Genomic DNA, 23,350 nt, shown 5'->3' on the forward strand with positions numbered 1-23,350 from the left:
TTTCTTCAATGTGCGAATAAAGTGTATTTGGCATTCACTTAGCTTTAAAGAGCGAATCGCATTACAGGTTGGGATCCGGATTGCATTAACTTGATTTCAGATTTGCAAATGTCAAATCCGGATCGGATTCAGATAATTTCCTTGCCAAATTGGATTCGGATCATGACAAAGTTCAAATCCGGTCCGTTAACAGGCCTCAATTGCAAAGAGAGGAATTTAGAGCAAGTAGAGCAACCATTCATGTGATCAACTGGAAGACTCCAGAATACAATAAACTGAACTAAGGCAGTTGCCTCTTTCGCACAGCCATACAAAAAGCTGGTTTAAGTGGTGAGATATGCAAAGTTTCGCAGAAGTAATAAGGTTGTTGGAACTGCTTCTGAGTATAGCAACGGCTCTGAAACTAGGAGAAATAAAAAGCTTTGTATTGAAATTCTAATAAAAGTTCCTGAAGGACTAGACCATAATCGATGTCGAGATCTACATTATTATCGACGGATAAACTTCAAATGCTATGGGCGAAAAAACCTATTAGTTCCTGCCATCTCTACTCGTTACTAGTTTACCACATAGCGTGTATCACTCTGAGACTTCAATTCAACCTTTAGGACTTCATATTTCTTTCTTTTCTTTGTGTGAACAGCAAAGAAGAAAACATATTCAAAATCAAGAGATTGCAAATACGGAAAATCACAAGAAGAGGCAATTGGCAGTCCATAAAAGATCAACAAAAACCAGCAACCAAAACAAAGGAAGCAAAAAAAAAAACTACAGAATTGACCTGGAGTCATCGAAAGACCTCAAAACAGAAAAAACCTAATCACAGAACACATCCAGCTAGATACCTTGAACTCCTCCCCTGCCATTTTATGGATTTCAGCTTTAATCAAGTAAAACTTAACTTTGTATGCATTATCACTCAATCAGCTATTCCGAACTTTACCAAATCCATTAATTCAATGCACATCAGTGGCACATCATTGAAAATCATACCATTTCTAGCTTTCCGCTCTGACCACATAATGTTTATAGGCATTGTTGCTTCCTAACTCAGCTTCTCCGTTGACTTAAATCTAAAGTTGTACCACCAATAGATGGAGGAGAGAACCACTTAATGCACCAATACCTCCAACAAACAATTATACCATAATAACCAAGATGGACAACAATTCAACAACAAATGATCAAAAGAATTCTACCTTCATCTTGCAAAACGACAACCACTTGTACCTTGGTTGGTTCTAACTAGAAGATCCCCACTATCCATCCCAATCCACTAAACCAACAAGCCAAACACTTAAAACCCTTGGGGGGGTCTACATCAGTCCATATGGAACTCCATATCGAGGTAGAGAATGTCAAATATCTTCTCAAAATCCACTATCGGAAAAAACAGCCAAAAGTGATACAGGGACGTTATGCTTGCTTTGGTTGGATTTACACATGCAAGTCCTGTTATATTTGGACCTACTGATAACTTCCTCTAGTAAAAGCCCTGAATCGTGTCTTACAAGTGCAATAGTTGCTGTTAGAATAATATTAGGAATATTATGTTACCCAGTTTTCTAGGTTTTATAAAATATCTTCACCTATCACAATTGAAAAGATAAACAAATCCAGAGGCTTCTTTTCCTCTTTGTTGAAAATACAACTTACAGAAGTGGAAGAATATGCCTTAACATTTTATTTACTTAAATCTTTCCACACATAGCTCAACCTGATTCAAAAGTGGTCTTATTGTATTCTCTCGTAGTTTATTACACTATTGCTTGGTTTCTAACTGTTCCAATAGGTTAATATAGCCCTTGACACCTCCATCGCACAGGAAAAATAAAACAAAAGTATTCTTTTTTGCTCCTCTTTAAATTTCCCACATACTTTATCAGGGCTTTATAAAGCCTGTGACACATTTTAATGGAAATACTCTGTGATACAAGTGTCATTATTTCTTCCCCACTAAGTTGTTAAACTAACAAATAGACGAACCACAATCAATAGAAACAAATATATATAGGAAATTTCCTACGCCATGAATAAATAGCTCTAACTCTTTAAGAAAAAAGAGGGAATAAACAAAACTTTTACAAGATAGTGAGAAGTTTTTGTAGGTTTACATTACAGATGACAAAATAAAAATTGAAAGGCATGATAGATCATAATTGGTGCAGTACAATTAAGCTACAGTTACCCACAAAGATTCCAAGTTCAGGTGGCTTTGAAGGCTCTTGGAGTCACCATAAAATCCTGAAAGAATCAAAATTAGCCCCAGATCAGACATCAGTTACGCAGAAGGGAGCAATAGATCATTGACGACATACGAGTAGCACGACAAAGCTTGAATCCAAAGCACATTAAGGCAGGCTAGGCAGCAAGCTCCAGTGCACAGTTATGCTTTACAATATTCAAAATTTTGAAAAAGTTACAACTTTTAGGCATTGTTCCTCTTAAGAGCTTTGGGGGCTTTTGTGTTGTCCTTATTCAAATTCTCATTTTTAGTTTTGCATCCAACTTTTGTGGATTAAAAAAAAATTACTTCTACCCAAATATTTTGGAAAATATCCAAGATAAAGCCCCAAAAGCCAGCTTTTGGGGCTTTAACTTGGATATTTCAAAAATATTATGGTAAAAGTCATATTTTTGTACTTTTTTGATTCATCTTGACAAGACGAAACAATAATCCACAAAAGTTGGACGCAAAATTAACAAACGCGTTTTTTTTTTGTTGAAAAAAGACTAAACTCGAAAAGCCCAAAAAGCCTCTAAAGCTCTTAGAGGAACAATGCCTTAGTTGACCGGTGCTTGTCCGCTACAAAGTAGTGTTAAATGGCTAGCACCCAACTTAACTTCACTTTCTACGAAGGAAAGGGAAGAAAAAAAAAAGCAAATAACACAAATACCATCAACATAAAATGTCAGCATGTTGATCTAATCACATTCTGAAAAGGAATATACCAGATTTTTTGAGGATGTAATTACCTAATATCCTAACAAATTTTCCAAAGCAAATTGTCATTGTAGCACATATGAATATACCTGCCCGATAATCTCCTCGATTACGAATTTAGGAGGAAAATTACACACAGGAGAAATCAACTCTTTAAGTTGTCAGTACTTAAGAAAACTGGATATATAACAGAATATCAAATGCCAGCCCTAGAAAATGCTGATATTACATAGATATGCATCCAGAATCCACATCATAACCAATGATAACTAGATGACCAATTGAAATATAGAAACTCATTTACTTCAAGTCATGATTGTGAGCACCATGACAAAACAATTTCAAAACTATGAACTCCATGAAGTTATGACCAACCCACTGCATCTACCTGTTTTGGGTGATACTGATATCTGTTTTATTTATCTATTCTTTTTTATATTGTAAATAGCCACCTTAGATGACAAGATAGAGACCAAACAGATACAAATACATGAATTAAGTCAATTAACCACTCATACAGGTGTGTGAGTATGCGTGTTTTTATCTGTGTACAGTTCCACAATCCACAAAGCTAATGTCACCATTAAAAGGTAAAAATTACTATTTGGAAATGTCTGTGCAATCATGCATTCATACTCATGATGCCAAAAACTTGGAACATAGTACTTCTATGGCCCTACAAGGACACACTGAACTCTTCTTCCAGAAACAAAATCCTACTTCAAGTCCATAACGCTCAACACCCTTGAGTAATTTATGCCATAAATCTTCTCACCAGATATACTGTCCTTCTCCTATGGAAGTGAAACTCTCACGTCTCATGGTTGTAAAGTTCTCCCTGACAGTACGTCTAACCACTACGTCCTTCAAAAGCGAAAAACTCATCAACTCTATTATTCAGTTTTCTAGGACCACATCTCTGTTGTTGTTTATATTTTCCTTGTTTCTTTGCTAATATCTAGTCCATACAACTATGAGTAGTACAATATTGCATAGCTATTCTTGCTTCCTCATTTTGCTTTGGTTTCAAAGGAAAGAAATCGCATCTCTTTACCAAGCTTCTATTATCTACCTCAGAGGCAGTCAGTTTAAAATATATTGAAGCCTGAATATAACAAAGTTACTACTTCTAATATAACCATGCATGGGGGGAACTAGAGTTGTAGCCAATGTATCTAGGCGTCATGAGAACATGGAAGGGTCAACTGATGAAATATCTTCAAACAATAAGGCTAGGTTTGGTAACATTTGCTAACAGTTTTTAGTTTTTGTTCCTGTAAATCTTGGAAATTGATGACTTAACATGTTTGCTGAACAGTTATTGTTTCCTCAAAGTCGTAAACCTTCACCAAATTTACAAAATTTCCGAAACCGCAAAAAATTTGTTGCCACTTGTTTCTTAAACAGGTGATGGCGCCTCCAAAAACGCAAATGCATGGCTCAAGACCTTGGCAAGTGCGCCATGACCTTGAGCCATGCATCGATTCCCTAATAGTTGCTAATAAGTGCAAAATTATTTTATTTTTACCCCAACACGAACACTAGGCACACGCCAAGCATGTGAGCTTCTCTCAATCTAGGTTTTCTCCAAGCTAAAGCTCGAACTTGGCTGCACTTTCAGTACTTTCTCTCTGACCCTAGACAACCACAACCTCTTTTTCCAAAGAGAACCCCATCAATAAACTAATTCTTGAATCCCAGCTCAGACTTTTAATATTTAAAATTTGCAGTCAAAAAAGGATCTCAATATATTAATATACACCTATATCCAAATAGAGTTATGGCTGTGGTTGTACAGTTCCTCAAACTCAAGAGGGTAGCTATTCTTGATCTCCAAAAGTGATAGAATCCCACTTGTAAACCCCTCCTCTATTTTACATTTGCAGTCAACAAAGGCTCTCAACATATCTATATACGCTTATATCCAAAGAGAATTAGGGTTATGGTTGTGCAGCTCTTCAAAATCAAGAGGGTACCGAATTTTGATCTCCAAAATTGATAGATTTCGACCAGGAAATCCCTCCTCCATCTCGACCTTGATAATGGAATTTGCTCGAGCTTTGTAATTGGCAAAAACTGAATTTGGGATCATTGGAGTAACTGCTGTAAATGAAATTAAAACAAAACAATTTGTTTTCTTTTTGGTACCAAATATGATTTATCTGCTTTTGTTTTCTATATACTTGCAAGAGGCTAGCACCAAACATGTTTCCTGCTACTATTTATTTTCACAGTAAACAGAAACAAGTTTTAGCAAACTGATAAACAAAAACTAATAACAGATTACGTTACCAAACAGTGCCTAAGAATGACAATATCAAAAGCCAGTGTGGTACGTCTAAATCTTAGTTTGAGTGACTGCCACCTCCTAGGATATGGATTAGTCAATAATCCTACTATATAAAGATAAATCATGACATTAGTGCTTGCTTAAGTAGGTATTAGCGAGTTCGCAAGGATTACTATTCCCAAAGAATAGGAGAGCTTAAAGATGGTAGCATATAACAAAAGTATTGCATATGTAAAACTAGGCAACGAAGTGAACTAAATCATCTCTATCGCATGGGCACATCAATTTGGAAAATGGCAAAAGGAACTTAAACATAATACAGCACTTCTAATGGCATCCGCACACGATCCAACTAAGCTTCAAGTCTAAGCATTTAGGGACAGTCTCCAAGAGGCACTCCTAGTTCACTCACCCATAAGTGCTTGTTGTATCAGCTTAAACCGAGACGAAGTGCTTGTTGTATCAACTTAAACCGAGAGGACTTCCATCTGAGTGCTGAGTGGTTCATCTCTATGAGAGTGCATCCCTGCTTAGTCAAGGGCCGACACTAGGCAGAGGCCCACAAGGCAGTCTCCCAGGGCCCAAAAAACTAGGGACTGCAACTAGGTTTTAGATATAGTTATATTATATGAAACATCAAGCATAATTGCTACAAGAAGCATTGGCCAAGTGGCAAACCTCTCCTATCCCTACCCATAAAGTCCACGGTTCTAGCCGCGTAACTCGTGATTTGGCCACCAGGTTAATTTTTTCCCTTCTCGTATGTACTGAGATCCCAAATAAAGTTTGCAGGTTTCTTTGTTTGACTTAATTTTCGTTTCAATAATATAATTTCATAGTCAAATGGTGTTACTTTTGTGGGCAACATCTAAATAACCCCCCACCCCCTATAATTTTGGAAATAAGCAGATAAGGTATGCAGTTTCACACGAAATTGCAACTTTTAACTCCATAAGCATTACGAGGGGGGACTCAAAATCCCTGGACACAGTCTCCAATAAATTCTCTCTTTCTCTCTCTCTCTCTCTCTCTCTCTCTCTCTCTCTCTCTCTCTCTCTCTCTCTCTCTCATATTACTCCTAAAAATCTCCCTCAAAACCCAAAACGAACGGCGTCTAAATGTCCTCATTATCTTCTCATTTTCCTTCCTCTTGTTTTGCTATCTCTATCCTATGATGTTCACAACTGTCTGATTGAACACATTTCTAATCTAGTAAACTATATGCTAATATAAACTCCCTTAATCTTTAATGTGATTTTAAAATTGTAAACATAATAATTCATTGGAGATATACTAAGTTTCATTTATTACATGTATCTGAACATGCGATCTATGTATGTTTATCGGTGAAGATCAGAATGTATTGGCTATCGAAATCAACTTGGAGCACATCAAATGCATCAGGTGCCACCATAAACGCCTGCAGGTTGTTGGTTGATATAGTATGATTAAACATAATAACGAATTTTACCAGCCATGTTAGTCATGATAACAGCTCAATCCCCACCCTCGATTAAGCTAATAAGATCTCCTCATGAGTCTCTCTCTCTAGTCACATATGGTACCTTGCCTCCAATGGTATTATATACTACTCCCACACCAGCTTAGGTTGAAGCAAGGCCTAGAAACCCCTCGTGTTTTGTGCTGCAATAATTACAAAATCGAGTCATACTTGTCTTCTGAACCCATGATTATGAACCCAAATGCTGCGGCATTGCATGCACCTACTTGGGTACCAACCAATGCAAGAATCGAAACTTCCAGGTCATGTGGCTATATCATTAGAAAGAAAAAGATCTTCGGAAGAAACAAACTTCTCACCAAGACAAAAAAAAAATTAGGCATAGTTTACGAGTGTCAGTATATGAGAACCATGCTTCGCTATCTCCAATGTAGTCCCCAACAAATGTCAAATTCCAAAACCAACAACTCCTCCCCTCTACCATGACCCTGGCCCCTTGGAACATGTGATGAATTGGCTCTCTGGTCACGTTCAGCGCCTCTCTTTCCCTTTCAGGCAGCCTCTGCCCTCACCAACCCACCTCGGTATTCATACAACAACTTGGTGCCTGACATGCATCCCAAGATGTTCCTCCCCGGTGCGATGTATGGATGTTTGTAAAGGTGGATAATCCATTATTTGGAAAAGTCTGTGGTTATTAAAACTGCAGAGAAGAGAAAGTATGACATCGTAAAACAAACTCATTGAGTCCATATAAAGCACATAACTATTAGCCTGTCTAGGAACTAGGAAGGCAACTGCTTAGCCATCATCAGTTTACCGGACTAATAACAATGTTTTCCGAATTTTGAGTTTCCTGGCAGATATTCTTTACAAGTAGCTTGTTTGTCAGTCAGCTCATTCATTTGTGACTATCTTGTAGAATTTTGGCTTTCCTAGTATTCAAAAGATCAAATAACGCAACCCAACGGTAGATGCAAGTCAGAAAGTGCAAACCCAGAGGAAGGAGTGGGGGAGTATATGCTTGAGGATGATGCATCCGAGAATGCTAAACATCGTTCATCAACAATTTCGAATAAACTTCAGCGGTTAAAGATTACATGTGAATCCCATGTGAATCCCAAGAAGCCCACAAGAACTAGTTAGAATAACAATGGTGAATTGGACCAATTGGTGGCAATCCAAGGTTGATTATAAAAAAATATATCAATGACAAAACAGATTAAGAGATGACACAAAAAAAATTCAAGCCACAGCTTTCAAAGATGGAATTGAATCACCTTTTGCATAACTCGTTGGCAGACCGAACCCCGTTGTAGCAGATGAACCACATCAATACAACCACCAGAATGTCTATATTCGTTAAGGATTCACACTAACCAAACCTCAACTCAAAGAACTGATCTTTAATCTAAAACTCCATACTATAGAAACTTGCCAATTTTTGTTTCAAAAAACGACATCAATTAATACGACGGTAAGATCAAATTAATCCATATAGTGAAACCATTGATTCAAACAAGTAAAAGAAAAAATTAACCAGATCAACAAAAGTAGGATACTGAAGAGACAACGCTCCCACCAGTCTAACATGTACAGCCCGAAGGTGACGTTGTAGAGATAGATCTTGCGTTGTACCCAATTCATCGATTCAAATCTGTTATCAGAGTAATTTAATGGAGCGGCATGATAACATAAAAATCGAAAATTTAATCAAAAATCAGAGCGATCGGGGCAAATTCAGGAGACCCAGAAAGACGGTTCGTCTCACCTTTGAATGTTCCGCGTGTAATCGAAAGGGTTGAAAAGAGTTGTTTTCTAGGACAAATCTGCAAGGAAACATGGATTATACATACACGGAACAAAAAACATCACTTGGAAAATAGGAAAACAAACAGATTGAATTACGAATCCACGTGTAAGCTGATCGATACTTGCAAGAAGAATAGAAGTAGAGCAAATTTAGAGTGACCCTTGCATACGAAAACGCATAAAGGGGAGAGTTCCAAAGATGTTGAAGTTTCAGACCTGAACATTAGAGATCTATTGCGTTATAGTTTGGGGCTTTTTACTCCATTCAACCATTGTCACCCATTCAAACACACAAATATAACCGAGAGAGAGAGAGAGAGAGAGAGAGAGAGAGAGCGCACCAGATCGGGAGGGAGAGAGAGAAGTCGTAGCAGACGGACCACAAATCTTCGTTTTGATTTGCCGCCTGCTAAAATACCATTGAATTTCCGTCCTTTATTTAACTATTGACAATTCGCACTGTTCTGTTTCGTTGACAGTTTAGGCTCTGTTTGGAACTTGCGAAAAAAAAGTAGAAAAAAAGAAAAACATTTTCCTTTCCTTGTTTGGTTCTTGAAACAGAGGAGGAAAAATTACAAATTTCAATTCAACTTTACTCCCAAATTCTCCTCAATTTTCCCTCACATTTTCTTTCTAATGATTTTCTCTCTTCTTTTCCCTTTCTTTCCCCAAATTCCAAAAATAGCCTTAATCTACTACCTATAAGAGCATCCCCAATGGGGATGCATTTTAGAAGTGGTTGTATAGTTATTTTAGATGTAAAAAGTAGTTAAAAGTTGGTTAGATGTAAAATAGAACCCATGCCTATCCAATGGTGGGATGTAAAAAAAAGATGGATAATTAACTAACTTTCCATCCTCCTTAATTTTCCTTAACTTTCTTAATCCTAATTTAAATACTACTTCCGTTGAAAAATAATTTTGGTATCCGGTAATCGAGAACTTTAAAAAAAAAAATTTCGGAAAAAAAAAAAAACTTCCTTCTCATTTTTCTTTTTTTTTACTTCTCATCCACTTCAGTAACACAATTTACTTCATCCATTTACTCCCATCAATTCTCAACCACGTCATTTAATTGATCCATTTACTCCACACTCTCAACTACACCATTTACTATAGTCATTTACTTATATCTACTCTCACCTACATCATTTACTGTCATCTACTTTCACCTACATTATTTACTCTCATCTACTCTCACCTACACCATTTACTTCAGTCATTTACTCTTATCTACTCTCAACTACACCATTTACTTACCATCTATATATACTATCCTCCCCATTATTCATTCTCACACTCAAATCTATATACAGTCTTCTCTTTCCAAAAAAATCATCATGAGCAATTTAACCCACAGAATATTACTGGGAGAATTTGACGGATCTTCCTCCGATGATGATGAGATTACAATGGTGCAAATGATCATGGCCAGGCAATACCAAAAATTTCAAAGAAGACGCCAACAAGGAGGTCATGTTGGTTCTACAAGCGGTCGAGCCTGGATCCCCCGTGACAGAGTTGCTGCCGACCAACGACTCAATGATGATTATTTTTGTGAGTATCCGCTCTATGACGAAAAATTGTTTCAGCAACGTTTTCGAATGAGTCGACCCTTATTTCACAAGATCTTGGGCAAACTCCAAGAGCATGACGTGACGTTCGTCCAAAGGAATGATGCGACGGGAGCTGTAGGTCTTTCTGGTATCCAAAAGATGACAGCAGCTCTGAGGATGATGGCATACGGGACGCCTGCTGATAGTCTTGATGAGTATCTCAAGATTGGGGGAAGTACAGCAGTTGAGTCTCTTCAAAGCTTCTGTAGAGGCGTTATCTCTATTTTTGAAGCAGAATACCTGAGAAAACCAAATGAAGCAGATACTGCAAGGCTCCTACATGTGGGCAATCAACGTCGTTTTCCTGGAATGCTAGGCAACTTGGATTGTATGCATTGGCAGTGGGACAAATGTCCAACTGCTTACCATGGCTTCTTTAGTGGCCGCAGCGGAAAACCCACTATCGTACTTGAAGCAGTTGCATCGTATGATTTGTGGATTTGGCATGCTTTCTTTGGCATGCCAGGTTCATTCAATGATATCAACGTGCTTGATCAATCTCATCTCTTTGATTATCTCAGTGCAGGTCGTGCCCCTCCAGCCCATTTTATTGTTAACGGGAGTCAGTACGACATGGGGTACTACCTTGCTGATGGTATATATCCAAAATGGGCGACTCTCGTCCAAACCATTTCTCAACCACAAGGAAGAAAGAAGCAACACTTTGCGAGGATGCAGGAGGCATGTCGCAAGGATGTTGAAAGGGCATTTGGCGTACTCCAAGCACGCTGGGCAATTGTGAGAGGACCGGCGCGATTCTGGAATGAGGAGGATCTAGGCTACATCATGAAAACATGTGTCATTTTGCATAACATGATAATTGAAGACCAACGTGATCATGATGCTAGTGATGAAATTACTGAACTTCTTTCTTCCAACCCAATTCAAGTTTCGAGAGATATCACTCCTGCATTGGTTGATTTCTTTAAAAATAACCGGAGGATTCGATCAAATGAGGCACATCATTCGCTCCGCAATGATCTTATTGAACACCTATGGGCCCGTAATGGAGATGAAGAATGAGGTTCCCGTGTCTTGTATTTCATTATCGAGTCGTGTATTTCATTTTCGAGTCTTGTATTTCATTATCGAGTCTTGTATTTCATTATCGAGTCTTGTATTGCATTTTCGAGTCTTGTATTTCATTATCGAGTCTTGTATTTCATTATCGAGTCTTGTATTGCATTTTCGAGTCTTGTATTTCATTATCGAGTCTTGTATTTCATTATCGAGTCTTGTATTGCATTTTCGAGTCTTGTATTTCATTATCGAGTCTTGTATTTCATTTTCGAGTCTTGTACTTCATTAGCTAAATAAAATGCATTTTATTATCGAATAGTACTCAACGATTACATCAAAGTCAAGATTATTACATAATTGCTAAAGACTATTACATATGACAATAAAAATTTATTACAATCAATAATCAGGAAAATCAGGAAAATAACCGTTCGAACTTGAGCTAGCCGTCCATTTAGCCAAGATTTCACCCTTGCGATACTGATAATAAGCCTTCATTTGGGGGTCTTGAACCAAATCCAAGTCCATTTGCATAATCCTATCTTCCATCTCTTTTTCCTTTATTGCTGCCTTCCTCTCCTCAAGCGCCACCCTTCTCTCATCATTTGTTGTACTCCTTTCCAAAGCCGCGACTCTTCTTGCTTCCATTTCAGCTCTCCTACTTTCCTTGTCAGATGTAGTTTGGTTGAATTTTTCCATCAAGTTGATCCATTCACGTTCCTCATTTCCTGATTTTTTGGTCTTCAATAATTTTGCCTTTGATGCTTTACATCCAGGAGGCCTCTTTCTTGGAGACTGAACACTACCTCCACTCGTAGGATTGCTATCTTCCAATGTAGTCGATGTGTTTGGAACTTGAGAGAAATCAGGAGAGTCTAAGTTTGGATTTTGAGAGAAATCAGGAGATAGCGGGACCGAACTTGTATCCATTTGTGAAGATCTTGGGTCGGACCGGGGTGGGGTTAAATCCGCCCACTTCATACTGTGTTCTAAGATTGCCCAGCAACAATCCAAATTGGCGAAAGGTTTAGTCTCAGTATCTTTGTAATGTCTCTTCGCTAGATCAATCTATACAAATAATAACAAAATAATTTAATTAATTATCAAAATAATAATATTAACTAATTCAATTTAATTAAATATCAAAATAATAATATTAACTAATTCTTATGAAAACAAAATAATATTATTAACAAAATAATTTAATTAAATATCAAAATAATAATATTAACTAATTCTTATGAAAACAAAATAATATTATTAACAAAATAATTTAATTAAATATCAAAATAATAATATTAACTAATTCTTATGAAAACAAAATAATATTATTAACAAAATAATAATACCTCATTTTGTTCTGTCATTCCACTTTGATGTTGCCTTTGAATTTGCCTTAAATGTCCACGATATTTGTTGCAAGCTTGCTGGATGACTTGCCATCGAGACTTGATAGAAGCATCCGATCGTACATCACCTCCTGTGAATTCGGTATATTTTTTTGCAACCCGATCCCATAATTTAGATCGTGGTTGGTTGGTACCGATAATCGGGTCTTGACTAACGCACAAGTAAGCATTACAAATTGCTTCATCTTGATCGGAGTTGAACGATTTTCCTCTCGCACTACGACTTCCTTCTGCCATAATTGATACACTATTTTTTTTGGAGGGTGTTTGTGGAGAATGAAAATTTTTTTTGTTGTCTAAAATCCTACTAACACACATTTATAAGCAAGGAAAAAAAAAATGACCGTTGGAATTTTTTTCATCCGTTGGTGGTGACCAACGGTCGGATCCTAATTAAGGAAAAAAAAAAAAAAAAAACAAACGGTTAGAATTTGCTTTCCCACACCCAAACCCAGGCCCAACTTTACTCTCAGTCTTTCTAATCTTTCTTCTTTATCTGTTCTCTCTCTCTCTCTCTCTCTCTCTCTACGAACCCAGAACACGCCTCCTCCCAAAAAAAACCAGATGACCCTCTCTCTCTCTCTCTTTCTCTACTGCAGCAGACCCACCCCCCTCTCTCTCTCTCTCTCTCTCTCTTTCTCTCTCTCTCTGGTTTTGTAGAACCCAGCCCTCCTCTCCCTTTCTTTGAACCGAAGGGAATCACAGCCGGAAGGGCATGGCCGGCGAGGGTTTCAGAATGGCACGCCGGCGGCATGCATCTGCGCCGTCCATGGATCGTCAAGAATCGGGGTGAGGGACGGTCATCTCCGGATTCCGGAGTACTCTACCAGATTCCGGCGAGTTCTTCCATTTTCCGACGACTTTTCGACGAAATCAGGTGACCTCCGATTGTCCAAAATTCTGGTATTTTCAGTTGGGTGGTGACCTGTCAATTATAGCTGTAGTTATGTGGGGATGGAAATATCCATCTCCTTTTCCATCTCTGCCATTTTACAACCTGATTTGTTCCATTTTACATCCCCATTGGAGGGGTTTTTTTTTGCATCCGGTGCTATTTTAAGTATAGCACCTGCTTTTACATCCCCATTGGGGATGCTCTAATAACATAATAATAAAAGGAGGAGTAGGGAGTCGATTGTATCTCCCACAGATCTCAAAAAGACCATTACATTCCTGTCTTCGGTGGCGGAAAGACATAGAGACAAGGGTGGGCAGCAGACCCCACTAGCTACCAAATTTTTATAGAGATAGGTATAATTTTTACCCAATTTTTACTAATTTGACCCCATTTGAAAATTTATTTTTGCCCTAGTTCATATAAGGGTTTTGCATTTAAGGCAAAAAGGAGTCAAAATAGAATTTATGCCCACAAAATTCCCAAACGTAGCCCTAGTTTGTTTGTTTCTCAAAACAAATCAAGGGTTTCATTCATAAATTACACATAGTTCAAACTCCCTACCCCACTTATCGAAAATCCTGGCTCTGCCAATCTTCCTAAGTTATCTCCAATACGTCCTAAAGCTATAAAAACGCATATGGTATCTCATCGACGATCTCAGCCGTCCAAACGTGTTTTGAGCGATCTGGATTTTAAAGAGAGAAAAAGAGGAGAGAGTGTGGTCGGGTGAGAGGAGAGAGAAAATAAATCTAGATTGTCCAAAACATGGTTGGATGACTGGAATCGCTGACGGGTACCACCAAGTGGTACCCATTCGGCACCCAAAAGTTTCTTGTATAAGATTTCCAATAGTGTCCATCCAGCACAGAATATTCTTGGGAAAAGGTGTGTAGTGTAATTTCTTTGTCTAGTGTAATTTTCTTGGGAAAAGACCATTACATTACGGCTCCGTTTGTTTTGAACTCAAAAATATTTTACCCACTTTGCAGGCTAGATAACACCAAGTAAAATATTTTTTGTTGTAAAATATTTTATCCCATCCAATGCAAAGCGTTTTGAAGTGTGGGAATTGTACAACATGTCTGTTACTCTCTCTCTCTCTCTCTCTCTCTCTCTCTCTCTCTCTCTCTCTCTCTCTCTCTTGTTATAAAATATTTTATCCCATCCAGTGCAAAACGTTTTGAAGTGCAGGAATTGTACAGCATGTCCTTGTTACTCTCTCTCTCTCTCTCTCTCTCTCTCTCTCTCTCTCTCTCTCCGTTGGGGAATGAACCAAATTAATTTGGAAAACCACTAGCAAGTTAAGGGTAGTCCTATGGTACACACCCCTTATTAAGGAGTGTATCGTACGCACCATAATTTTAAACCCTTGGATTTGAGAGTGAATAATCCGGACCACACATTTATTAAATCAATTAACAAAATAAAAAAATGGCTTAACAGGTTAACGGTGGCTCTCCCTCTTGACTCTCTCTCGCTCTCCATATCTCCTCTCTGGCTCTCTCTCCCGCTCTCCCTCCTGACTCTCTCTCGCTCTCCATATCTCCTCTCTGGGTACTGGCTCTCTCTCCCTCCCACTGACTACCCTTCGAAGACCTCACTCCGACGATTTCCTCCGCCATCCTCCTACATCTCAATCTATCGTGATTTCGCAGGACTATCGTCTCTGTCCCTCCCACTACTCGTTCTGGTTTGACGACCACACTCGGGTGACCACTCACTCCGACGTCCTCGCTAGCGTGATAGTAAGTCTTTCTCCCTTTCTCTTCGGGCTTGGTAACGATAGGGGAGCAACCGCAGGCTCATTCCATCTTGTTCGTTTTAATTGAATCCTTTCATGGGTTAAGAAATTAGTTTTTTCTTTAGAGAAAAACTAGGGCTTTTTCCATAGATAAGGAATTGGTTCAACCTTTTGATTGTGTAGTTTTTTTATGCCTTCATCACATCAATGGTATTCATAGTTGAATGAAAATTTTGATTTCGTAGTTTCACTGCGAACCACATGTTCGATAAAATGCTTCTCTCAACTATATGACTCCAATGTATGATGGACATTAGCTCTACATACTACATATCATCTTAGTTTGTGAGAAAATTGAACTGATTGATTGTTTCTAGATGCTAAAATCAGAATAGCCGAAATGATCTTGCAAGATTAGGCTTGGATACCCTTAGTATATTTGCCCTCAATGGGTTAAAGTATCCTTTACTTTTCGAGCTTTCCCCATCAAATTGACAAACGAAGAAAACTTGAGGGAAAAAAAGTGTGCTTGCATTATGCATATTGATGTACTATCGCATGACACGGGCTCGAACAATCAACACACATAAATAAATATTGAAGCTAAATATTTTTTTAAGTACTTTTCAAGTTAAATACTGAAGCAAACAATCAGCACCTATGACGGAGACGCGGAGTGCATTACGAACTAATGCTGGCTTTTTCATGTTGAGTATCAAAAATATGATTATTAAACTTTGGGATTTCAATGCTAGGAACTTCACCTGGTAACCTAATTAAGCCCATCTTTGTTCTCTATTTTGAAACAATAGTTTAATGGCTTTTTCCCCCCTTTGAAACAATTCTAGAACTCAAATTTGTCCTTAGAACCATGAACCAGGAAATGGCTTGACAAGTTAATTGGATTCTGACTTTAACCTTGGTGTACTTAATTCTATTGTCCATAGGGCATATATATACACATCCTAACTCTAATGTTAAGAGCACTAAAGGAATTCTTTGTAAAATTTGGTAATCTATCCAAGAGAAACGAGAATGCAGGGGTATGACCCTTACATTTTAGAACTTCTATTTTTTATGTTCAGACAAAGTTTTTTTTTTTTTTTTTTGCATTCCTCAACTAACTTTGAACATGCAGTTTCAACTTCTCCGATACAGAAATATTGGAATTGTAATCCATGATGAGCGGGACCATAATGTGAACACCTTATTTGTAATCTGTGATGCCGTGATGAGCAATCACAACGAACTTCATATACAGTGATCACAACGAACAAGGATTTCATTCCTGTTGTGGTATAATTTCATTCCTGTTGTGCTTTTTTTTTTTTTTGGTTCAAATAAAGAACTTTAAGTTTTGCTTCATATATTTCTGTAGCTTATTCAACCAACAGATGTTTAAGTTTTGCCTGTCATGTCACCTGTCTCCGAAGTGTCTGACACGGATACGTCGATCTCTAGAAGTGTCAGTGTTACATGAAACTATGTGACCCCTCAATGTTACATGAACAGGTTGATACGTACTTTGTTCACGGATACAATGTTGATCATTTGCATGTGTTGATTATTCGATCCGTGCCCAAACACTAGAAGAAATCTATTTGACCCTAATTTAAGAAAAAATATTCCCGTATAAATAGCTTCGTTGGCTAATTTGGTCAATAGTTTCGTAATTCATTTTAGTTATGTTCAAAATGCGTTGAGCCATGCCTTCAGGCACGGGCAAACCCTAGTATCTCCAATGTTATGTGCAGATGGTAGGGGTAAGTAGTTTATGGGTAATTGGAGAGTGGGGGTTGGAGTTTAGGGGTTAATGATATTTGGAGACAATAAGGGTTGATGATATTTGGAGACAATAGAACTGTACATTTTAGTTATTGAGTAGAGCTACTTTTTTGATTGGAGGCATCAAACTTCCATGCGCGTTGAGGACCAAAATTTAATCCGAGGGGATACAAACCCAGGTAAAGGGAAAAAAAAAGTTTCAGTTTGAATTCTATTCTTTTTGTAATCATGTCATTGTTTTTTATGTTTTCCTTTTGTTATGTTTCAGTTTCATTCAATTCACTTTCTCCAACTCTCTCGGAATTTCAATTTGAGACCAATTGGATTAGGTCAATTAGTCAAGAGAGGAAAGAGAGAGGTATGCATCCAATACATTTGGCTATCACTTTTTACACTTTTGGTGGATGATTTCAATTTTTAAAAATACTCGCGTTGTCAATTTAGAGGCTTGATGAACTATTTTTAAGCATTTGGTAAATATCATAAATCCATTAGTTCTCAAAGCTTCTTGTGATTGCTCATGGTTAAACCCAATCATCACTTGGGTATAGTTATCCATTTTATGTGTCTTTATTTAATTGTTTTAACTATAGCCCTTTACTTTTCTTGGTATGTAGATATTATGGATCAGTTCGATGGTGGTCAGGGTGGTCATGCAAATGTCCACAATGATAAATTTAATTCTAGCAGTTATAGTAAGAATGACATTCTCGAGTAGAAATTTGATTCAGAGGATGATGCACATGCCTTCTATAATGCATACGCTAAGGAAATGGGGTTTAGCATACGGAAAGATAGGTTGAAAGTTGACGAGGCTAATGTGCCTCGTAAGAGGAAATGGGTATGTTCAAAGCAAGGTCGAAGAGCAAAAAAACATTTGGACCGTAAGGATTGGAAAAGACCCCCCCGGGATGAAACTAGAGTTGGATGTCGAGCTACTTTCAGCATCCGATATGATAAAGGAGTTGAAAAATATGTGGTGACCCACTTTGACGATGAACACAACCATCCATTTATAGAGAAACGTTGCGTGCCTTTCCTCCTCTCACATAGGTGTGTGAGTGATGCGGTTAAAGCTTAAACAAAAGCTATGCACAATGTCGGTGTGAAGACATGTTAGATCATGGATTTGAAGGTCAATGAATCAGGGGGGTACGGGGATGTGGGCTTCACTCTGAAAGATCTGCAGAACAAAATTGAAGTTGAGCGTAGAGTAGAACTCAAAGACGGGGATACAGAGGGTGCTTTGGGTTACTTATCTGCGAGAGCCAATGCCGACCCATTATTTTTCTTCAAGTATACTGTGGATGAGGACAACCGGCTAGGTAAATTGATTTGGGCAGACTCGAAGTCTCGGATGGACTATGCTGCTTTCGGTGATGTACTGATATTCGACACAACCTATCGAACTAATGCATGTAAGAAACCGTTTGTCATTTTAGCTGGCGTGAGTAACCATTTTCTTACGACTATTTTTGGTTGTGCCTTGTTGGTTGATGAGACATTTGCAACATACACATGGGTGCTGGAAACCTTAATGGAGGCCATGGATAACAAACGACCTGTGTCCGTAGTGACAGATGGTGATAGGGCAATGCGTCAGACAATTCAAAAAGTCATTCCGGATTGTAGGCATCGTCTTTGTTTGTGGCATCTGTCGCGAAATGACGCGACAAATATCCACAAACCTGAGTTTCAAGAAGATTTCAAGCGGTGTATGCAAATGGATTATGAAATAGATGAGTTTGAAAACGTTTGGGATCAGGTGGTGAAACGGTACAATACTGAGCAAAAACCTTAGGTGTTGGAGACTTATAGCAAACATTCTTTATGGGCTCAGGCATATCTTTGTGGCTATATGTTTGCTGGGGCATCGAGTACACAGTGGGTAGAAGGCATGAATGCCTATTTCAACTAGTTCTTAAAACAGAGACTAAGGCTATTTGAATTTATGGTACATTATGATAGGGCTTTTAGGCGTATTCGGAATAGAGAGGCAAAGGCAGAGGTCCGAATAGAGAACAGTTTTCCGGTATTGACTACACCACTGAAGCGTCTAGAGAAACATGAAGCCGGCATGTTCACTCGAAATATTTTCTTGTTATTTCGTGAGAAGCTTGCCCGAGCAGGCAAGTACATTGTGGAGAAACAGTTGTGATTGAGGGGATAGACCATCACAAGTATTACTTATCTAAATACGGGTCACCTGAGAAAACATGGACAGTTGACTATCATCCAGCGGATAATCAAATGATGTGTTCTTGCTTGAAATTCGAATCGTTTGGCATACCCTGCTGCCACATGATTTGTGTTATGAAATTAAACTATCTATTGTGTATTCCTCAGAATTGTGTCTTGCAGAGGTGGGCGAGGCAACATAGGCCTAACCATCAGGTACATAGTCATAGCAAAATTGATACTACACTAACTCAGACAGCACGTTACGGTATATTAAGCTCACTTTTCAACGAGGTGTCGTATTATGCCTCACACACTGACTTGGATTTCAAAGAGGCTAGGGAAGTAGCCGTCCAGTTTTTGTGGAAGTTGAAGAAACGCCAGGAAATGACAAAGGAGGATAACCTCAACAGTGTTCAAGGAAATAAGAAGACCAAGCTGTTTGGTATTGGGGATCCTAATATAGTCAAAACCAAAGGTAATCCGGGGGGGAACTCTTCTATGGGCAAACCCAAAAGGCCAAGGACATGTGGAAGGTGCAAGGTTCCAGGCCACACAAAGAGAACATGTCCAAAATTTCCTTTAGCTAGCCGAGGAGTGGATAGTATCTCTATCGATAAGAATGACTACCAACCATCGGCGACACACTGTCCTTCGGAGGACGGCTATCCAACTCCTCCTCCTTCCCCTTTTACACAAACAGGATGTTAAAGGAAGTCAACAGGTCCTGCTATGATTCATCGTGTGAAAAGGCAACTTTACACTAACCATGAGCGTACAGATCTAACTCCTTTGGAGTTAGGACATGGCATCAATAGAGCAACGGCAAGTCGTGATGCTCAAGTGTGCCAAAATGTATCATTCAGAATTAGTGAAGCTAGTAAGGTATGTCTACCTCTGGAGTAGTTTAAAATTTTGGGATTTTAATTGCACTATTATTTTCTACATGATGTTTGTGTTTTCCCAAGTAAGCACCAGTACTATTGTAAAAAGAGAACACCTTTGATCACATTTTTACAAGTTAAATTTTTTTGGAATTTTTCTTGAAAAGTAGTACAATGATGTTCATCCTATGGGTAATTTTATCATTTGTGTTCTCGCTAGGGGTGTGCATGGGTCGGACGGTTCGGGGTCGGGGTCAGTTATCGAATTTTTGGGACCCGAACCCGAACCGAATGAGGGGGGATACCCGTCCACGCAACCGATTTTTTTGGTCGGGTTGGGTCCGACCAAAAACCGAAGTAAACTATATGAATTCGTGCCTTTTGGTCGGGTCAGGTCGGGTAAGAAAAAACAGCACCCCGAGCCCCGAACCGAAAACTGATTTTTTTGAAAAAGTGTACCCGTACCCGACCGAACCATATGTTCGGCCCCGCCCGAAACCCTTCGGGTCGGGTCGGGTTTTTGCACACCCCTAGTTCTCGCAGGAAGATGAAGAAGGAGCTGCAACAAATGGAGCCATCCAGTCAAGTTCTAGTGTCTTTTAGGTGGCATTATCTTGCCGTTATGGTGTCTTATGAGTTATTTTAGCTTTTTTAACTGCTTCATTGAGTTTGGGCATGTAGACTAGCTTATCAATGCTTGTTAAGTTTTTGATACTGCGTGGCATAATTGGTGAAATGGATTTTTGTTTGACTATTTAGTGGAGTTCGAATGGCTGACATACATTCTCTAAGCATACTTTGCATACGGAGTTCGAAACGCCCGGCGTGGGCCCATACATACTAATGTTTTTTATGTTTGTTGTTGTTGTTGCCATTTTGAGACGCACGGCGTCGGGCTAGGCCATAAAGCAATGAAACCTTGTCAAAATTTTCTCCGTTTGCATTAGTGTCTTGTATTTTCTCGGGTTGGTGTCTATGTCTTGGGGTGTTGTCTTCGGCGGGTGTCTTGGATTGGTGTCTGTGTCTTGGGTTGGTGTCTTGTTTCATCTTCTATTGGCGTGGACTGCTGTATCTCCCATTAACAGCTTGAACTAGTTTATATCGGTTGTTCATGTGAATTTGCAGTTTCTTTTTTACATATGGTTTTATAGAAGTATACAGGAGTAGAAGAATTTATGCATGTTTTTGGTTGGAGTGACTTTTACGAAGAATTTTGGCCTGGGTTTTGCTTCTCTTCTCCTTTATGAGTCCCCATGATAGTTGGTATTCATGTATTAATAGAATAAAAAGTTATGGATACAGCTTCCTGTAAAAGCCTGACGAGCTTCTACAGAAAACCAAATTGTTATTTTTATGTCGTGCAGATAAATCGAATTGCTACGTATGACCAATTTTACCAGTTTCTGGTGATTACTGATACATTATAAGACACCAATTGATGAGTTTTTTTGAGGACGGATACATAGCACTTGCAAGGCATTTTGTGAAATGGGTGATTCTCCTTGAAATTAATTTCTGACAAGAAAGTGTTCTGCAAAACTGTACGTCTAACCGACACCCAAACATGTTGTCTTCATTCATCCTCTTTCTCCCAAATACTGGAGATACTAGTACAGTAAATTATCATAAAATTCATGACCAAAAGAGAGCCTTTTTTTGTTACAAGAAAATAGAGAGCTAGATACCGATTGTACAGTTTCGGTCTTTGTTGCGTTTGCCGAAGCCATCGCTAAGGTTTGGATTAAAAAGTCAAGTGACTTTTTTTTTTCTCTATTCAAATTTTTTTGTATTTGTTCATTTTGCGATAAATTTTTTATCCCTATTAGTTTGTCTCGACGAGAGAATCAAAAAAGTAAAAAAGAAAAAGAGACAGTGATTGAAAACATTGTATACAAGCATCTGGAAATGTAAACAAAAAAAACGGGACACAGTGATATAGAAAGGAAATTCTTTACTGGAGTATTGACACAGTAATAGAGGTCCAAATCAAAGGCCACCCACACTTAACAATTGTTGACTGACCCCTACAAAATAGTTAAGAAAGAGGGAAAACGTACATGCCACGTATCTACAAAGTCGTAACCATGTAGCTCAAGAAAAGTGAAACATTAGAACTCCCTAGCAGATTGAAAACTAAAATGAAAATCGCTTGACGAAGAGCATTCTCAACCCCTACTTTTTACCCCTCTTGCGGAAAGGAACACACTTTTTAGCCGCACTGCCAGTCATACTAGCCTTGTCACCCTGAAGTATAGCCTGTATTCTACTATCCCTGCATAGAGGAAAATAGATTCCATAACGTTGGCATAAAAAATAAATAAGGCAAAATTACTCGAAATATGGGTTGTAATGTAATATTCTGTGTGCACCTACCTCATGTTATACATGTCAAACTGAATTCTAAACTCCAAATAACGTTTATTATTCACGGAATGAAGGGAAGAAACATTCAGGGATACCTTCGTGGTTGGGCATAAAAGTGCACCTAATGCATATAAAGCGAATTTCCGCTTGAACTCATCTCCAGCATCAACGGTCTTTTCGTCTTCGAGATACTTTCTTAATCCATCCAAAGGAATTACCCCATTGACCACTCCAACACTTTCATGCAAACTCTCCATTCCTTCAAGAAATCCCCGATCGTCAATGTCACAGCCGTTGGATCGTACTCCCAATAAATTGAAGTTTTTTATACGATACGTTATGGGTATGAAAACGTCAATTTATGGTGTTGTCATAACAAATTTGGTTATACTACTCAATTTGTGGAATGGTATTTTGCTAATTATAATTATCATTAACCGAACATTCCGATTGAATTTTTTTTATACGACATGTTGTGGGTATGAAAACGTCAATTTATGGTGTTGTTATAACAAATTTGGTTACATTACTCAATTTGTGAAATGGTATTTTGCTGATTATAACTATCGTTAACCGAACATTCTGATTGAATTTTTTTTATACGACACATTCTGAGTATGAAAACGTCAATTTATGGTGTTGTCATAACAAATTTGGTTATATTACTCAATTTTTGGAATGGTATCTTGCTAATTATAACTATCGTTAACTGAACATACCGATTGAATTTTTTTTATACGACACGTTAAGGGCATGAAAACGTCAATTTATGGTATTGTCATAACAAATTTGGTTATATTACTCAATTTTTGGAATGGTATTTTGCTAATTATAACTATCATTAACTGAACATACCGATTGAATTTTTTTTATACGACACGTTAAGGGTATAAAAAGGTCAATTTATGGTGTTGTCATAACAAATTTGGTTATATTACTCAATTTGTG

General features: G+C 38.2%; 4 protein-coding genes and 1 long non-coding RNA gene across 6 annotated transcripts; 3 read left to right on the plus strand and 2 right to left on the minus strand.

Annotated features, from left to right (window-relative positions):
* Positions 1 to 2,030: 2,030 nt before the first annotated feature.
* On the minus strand, positions 2,031 to 8,997 carry LOC131336692 (uncharacterized). Of its 2 annotated transcripts, XR_009202913.1 has the most exons (5): positions 8,850 to 8,997; positions 8,468 to 8,525; positions 8,259 to 8,353; positions 7,977 to 8,049; positions 2,031 to 2,244 (listed from the first exon to the last, which is right to left on the minus strand). XR_009202913.1 is itself a non-coding variant. In XM_058372616.1 (4 exons), exons 3-4 carry the CDS (start codon positions 8,341 to 8,343, stop codon positions 7,973 to 7,975), a joined length of 162 nt encoding a protein of 53 aa, XP_058228599.1. In that variant the 5' UTR covers positions 8,344 to 8,353; positions 8,468 to 8,525; positions 8,850 to 8,993. The 2 variants fall into 2 exon arrangements, 1 of the variants encoding a protein (XP_058228599.1); XM_058372616.1 differs by lacking the exon at positions 2,031 to 2,244 and having other exon boundaries at positions 7,973 to 8,049; positions 8,850 to 8,993.
* Positions 8,998 to 9,758: 761 nt separating this feature from the next.
* On the plus strand, positions 9,759 to 11,146 carry LOC131298567 (protein ALP1-like). The gene has a single exon (XM_058324049.1). The coding sequence runs from the start codon at positions 9,848 to 9,850 to the stop codon at positions 11,144 to 11,146; it is 1,299 nt and encodes a 432-aa protein (XP_058180032.1). The 5' UTR covers positions 9,759 to 9,847.
* A 335-nt stretch (positions 11,147 to 11,481) lies between these two features.
* Positions 11,482 to 12,883, minus strand: LOC131336693 (uncharacterized). The gene is made up of 2 exons (XM_058372618.1): positions 12,493 to 12,883; positions 11,482 to 12,211 (listed from the first exon to the last, which is right to left on the minus strand). Exons 1-2 carry the CDS (start codon positions 12,868 to 12,870, stop codon positions 11,543 to 11,545), a joined length of 1,047 nt encoding a protein of 348 aa, XP_058228601.1. The 5' UTR covers positions 12,871 to 12,883; the 3' UTR covers positions 11,482 to 11,542.
* Positions 12,884 to 14,837: 1,954 nt separating this feature from the next.
* On the plus strand, positions 14,838 to 18,954 carry LOC131336694 (protein FAR1-RELATED SEQUENCE 5-like). The gene is made up of 2 exons (XM_058372619.1): positions 14,838 to 15,195; positions 17,594 to 18,954. The coding sequence occupies exon 2, from the start codon at positions 18,100 to 18,102 to the stop codon at positions 18,775 to 18,777; it is 678 nt and encodes a 225-aa protein (XP_058228602.1). The 5' UTR covers positions 14,838 to 15,195; positions 17,594 to 18,099; the 3' UTR covers positions 18,778 to 18,954.
* A 174-nt stretch (positions 18,955 to 19,128) lies between these two features.
* Positions 19,129 to 20,815, plus strand: LOC131336695 (uncharacterized). Its single transcript, XR_009202914.1, has 2 exons — positions 19,129 to 20,039; positions 20,582 to 20,815. It is a non-coding gene; the product is annotated as an uncharacterized LOC131336695 (long non-coding RNA).
* The last annotated feature ends 2,535 nt before the right edge of the window (positions 20,816 to 23,350 follow it).

Source organism: Rhododendron vialii, chromosome 8a, assembly GCF_030253575.1.
Source record: "Rhododendron vialii isolate Sample 1 chromosome 8a, ASM3025357v1".
NCBI classification, from domain to species: domain Eukaryota; kingdom Viridiplantae; phylum Streptophyta; class Magnoliopsida; order Ericales; family Ericaceae; genus Rhododendron; species Rhododendron vialii.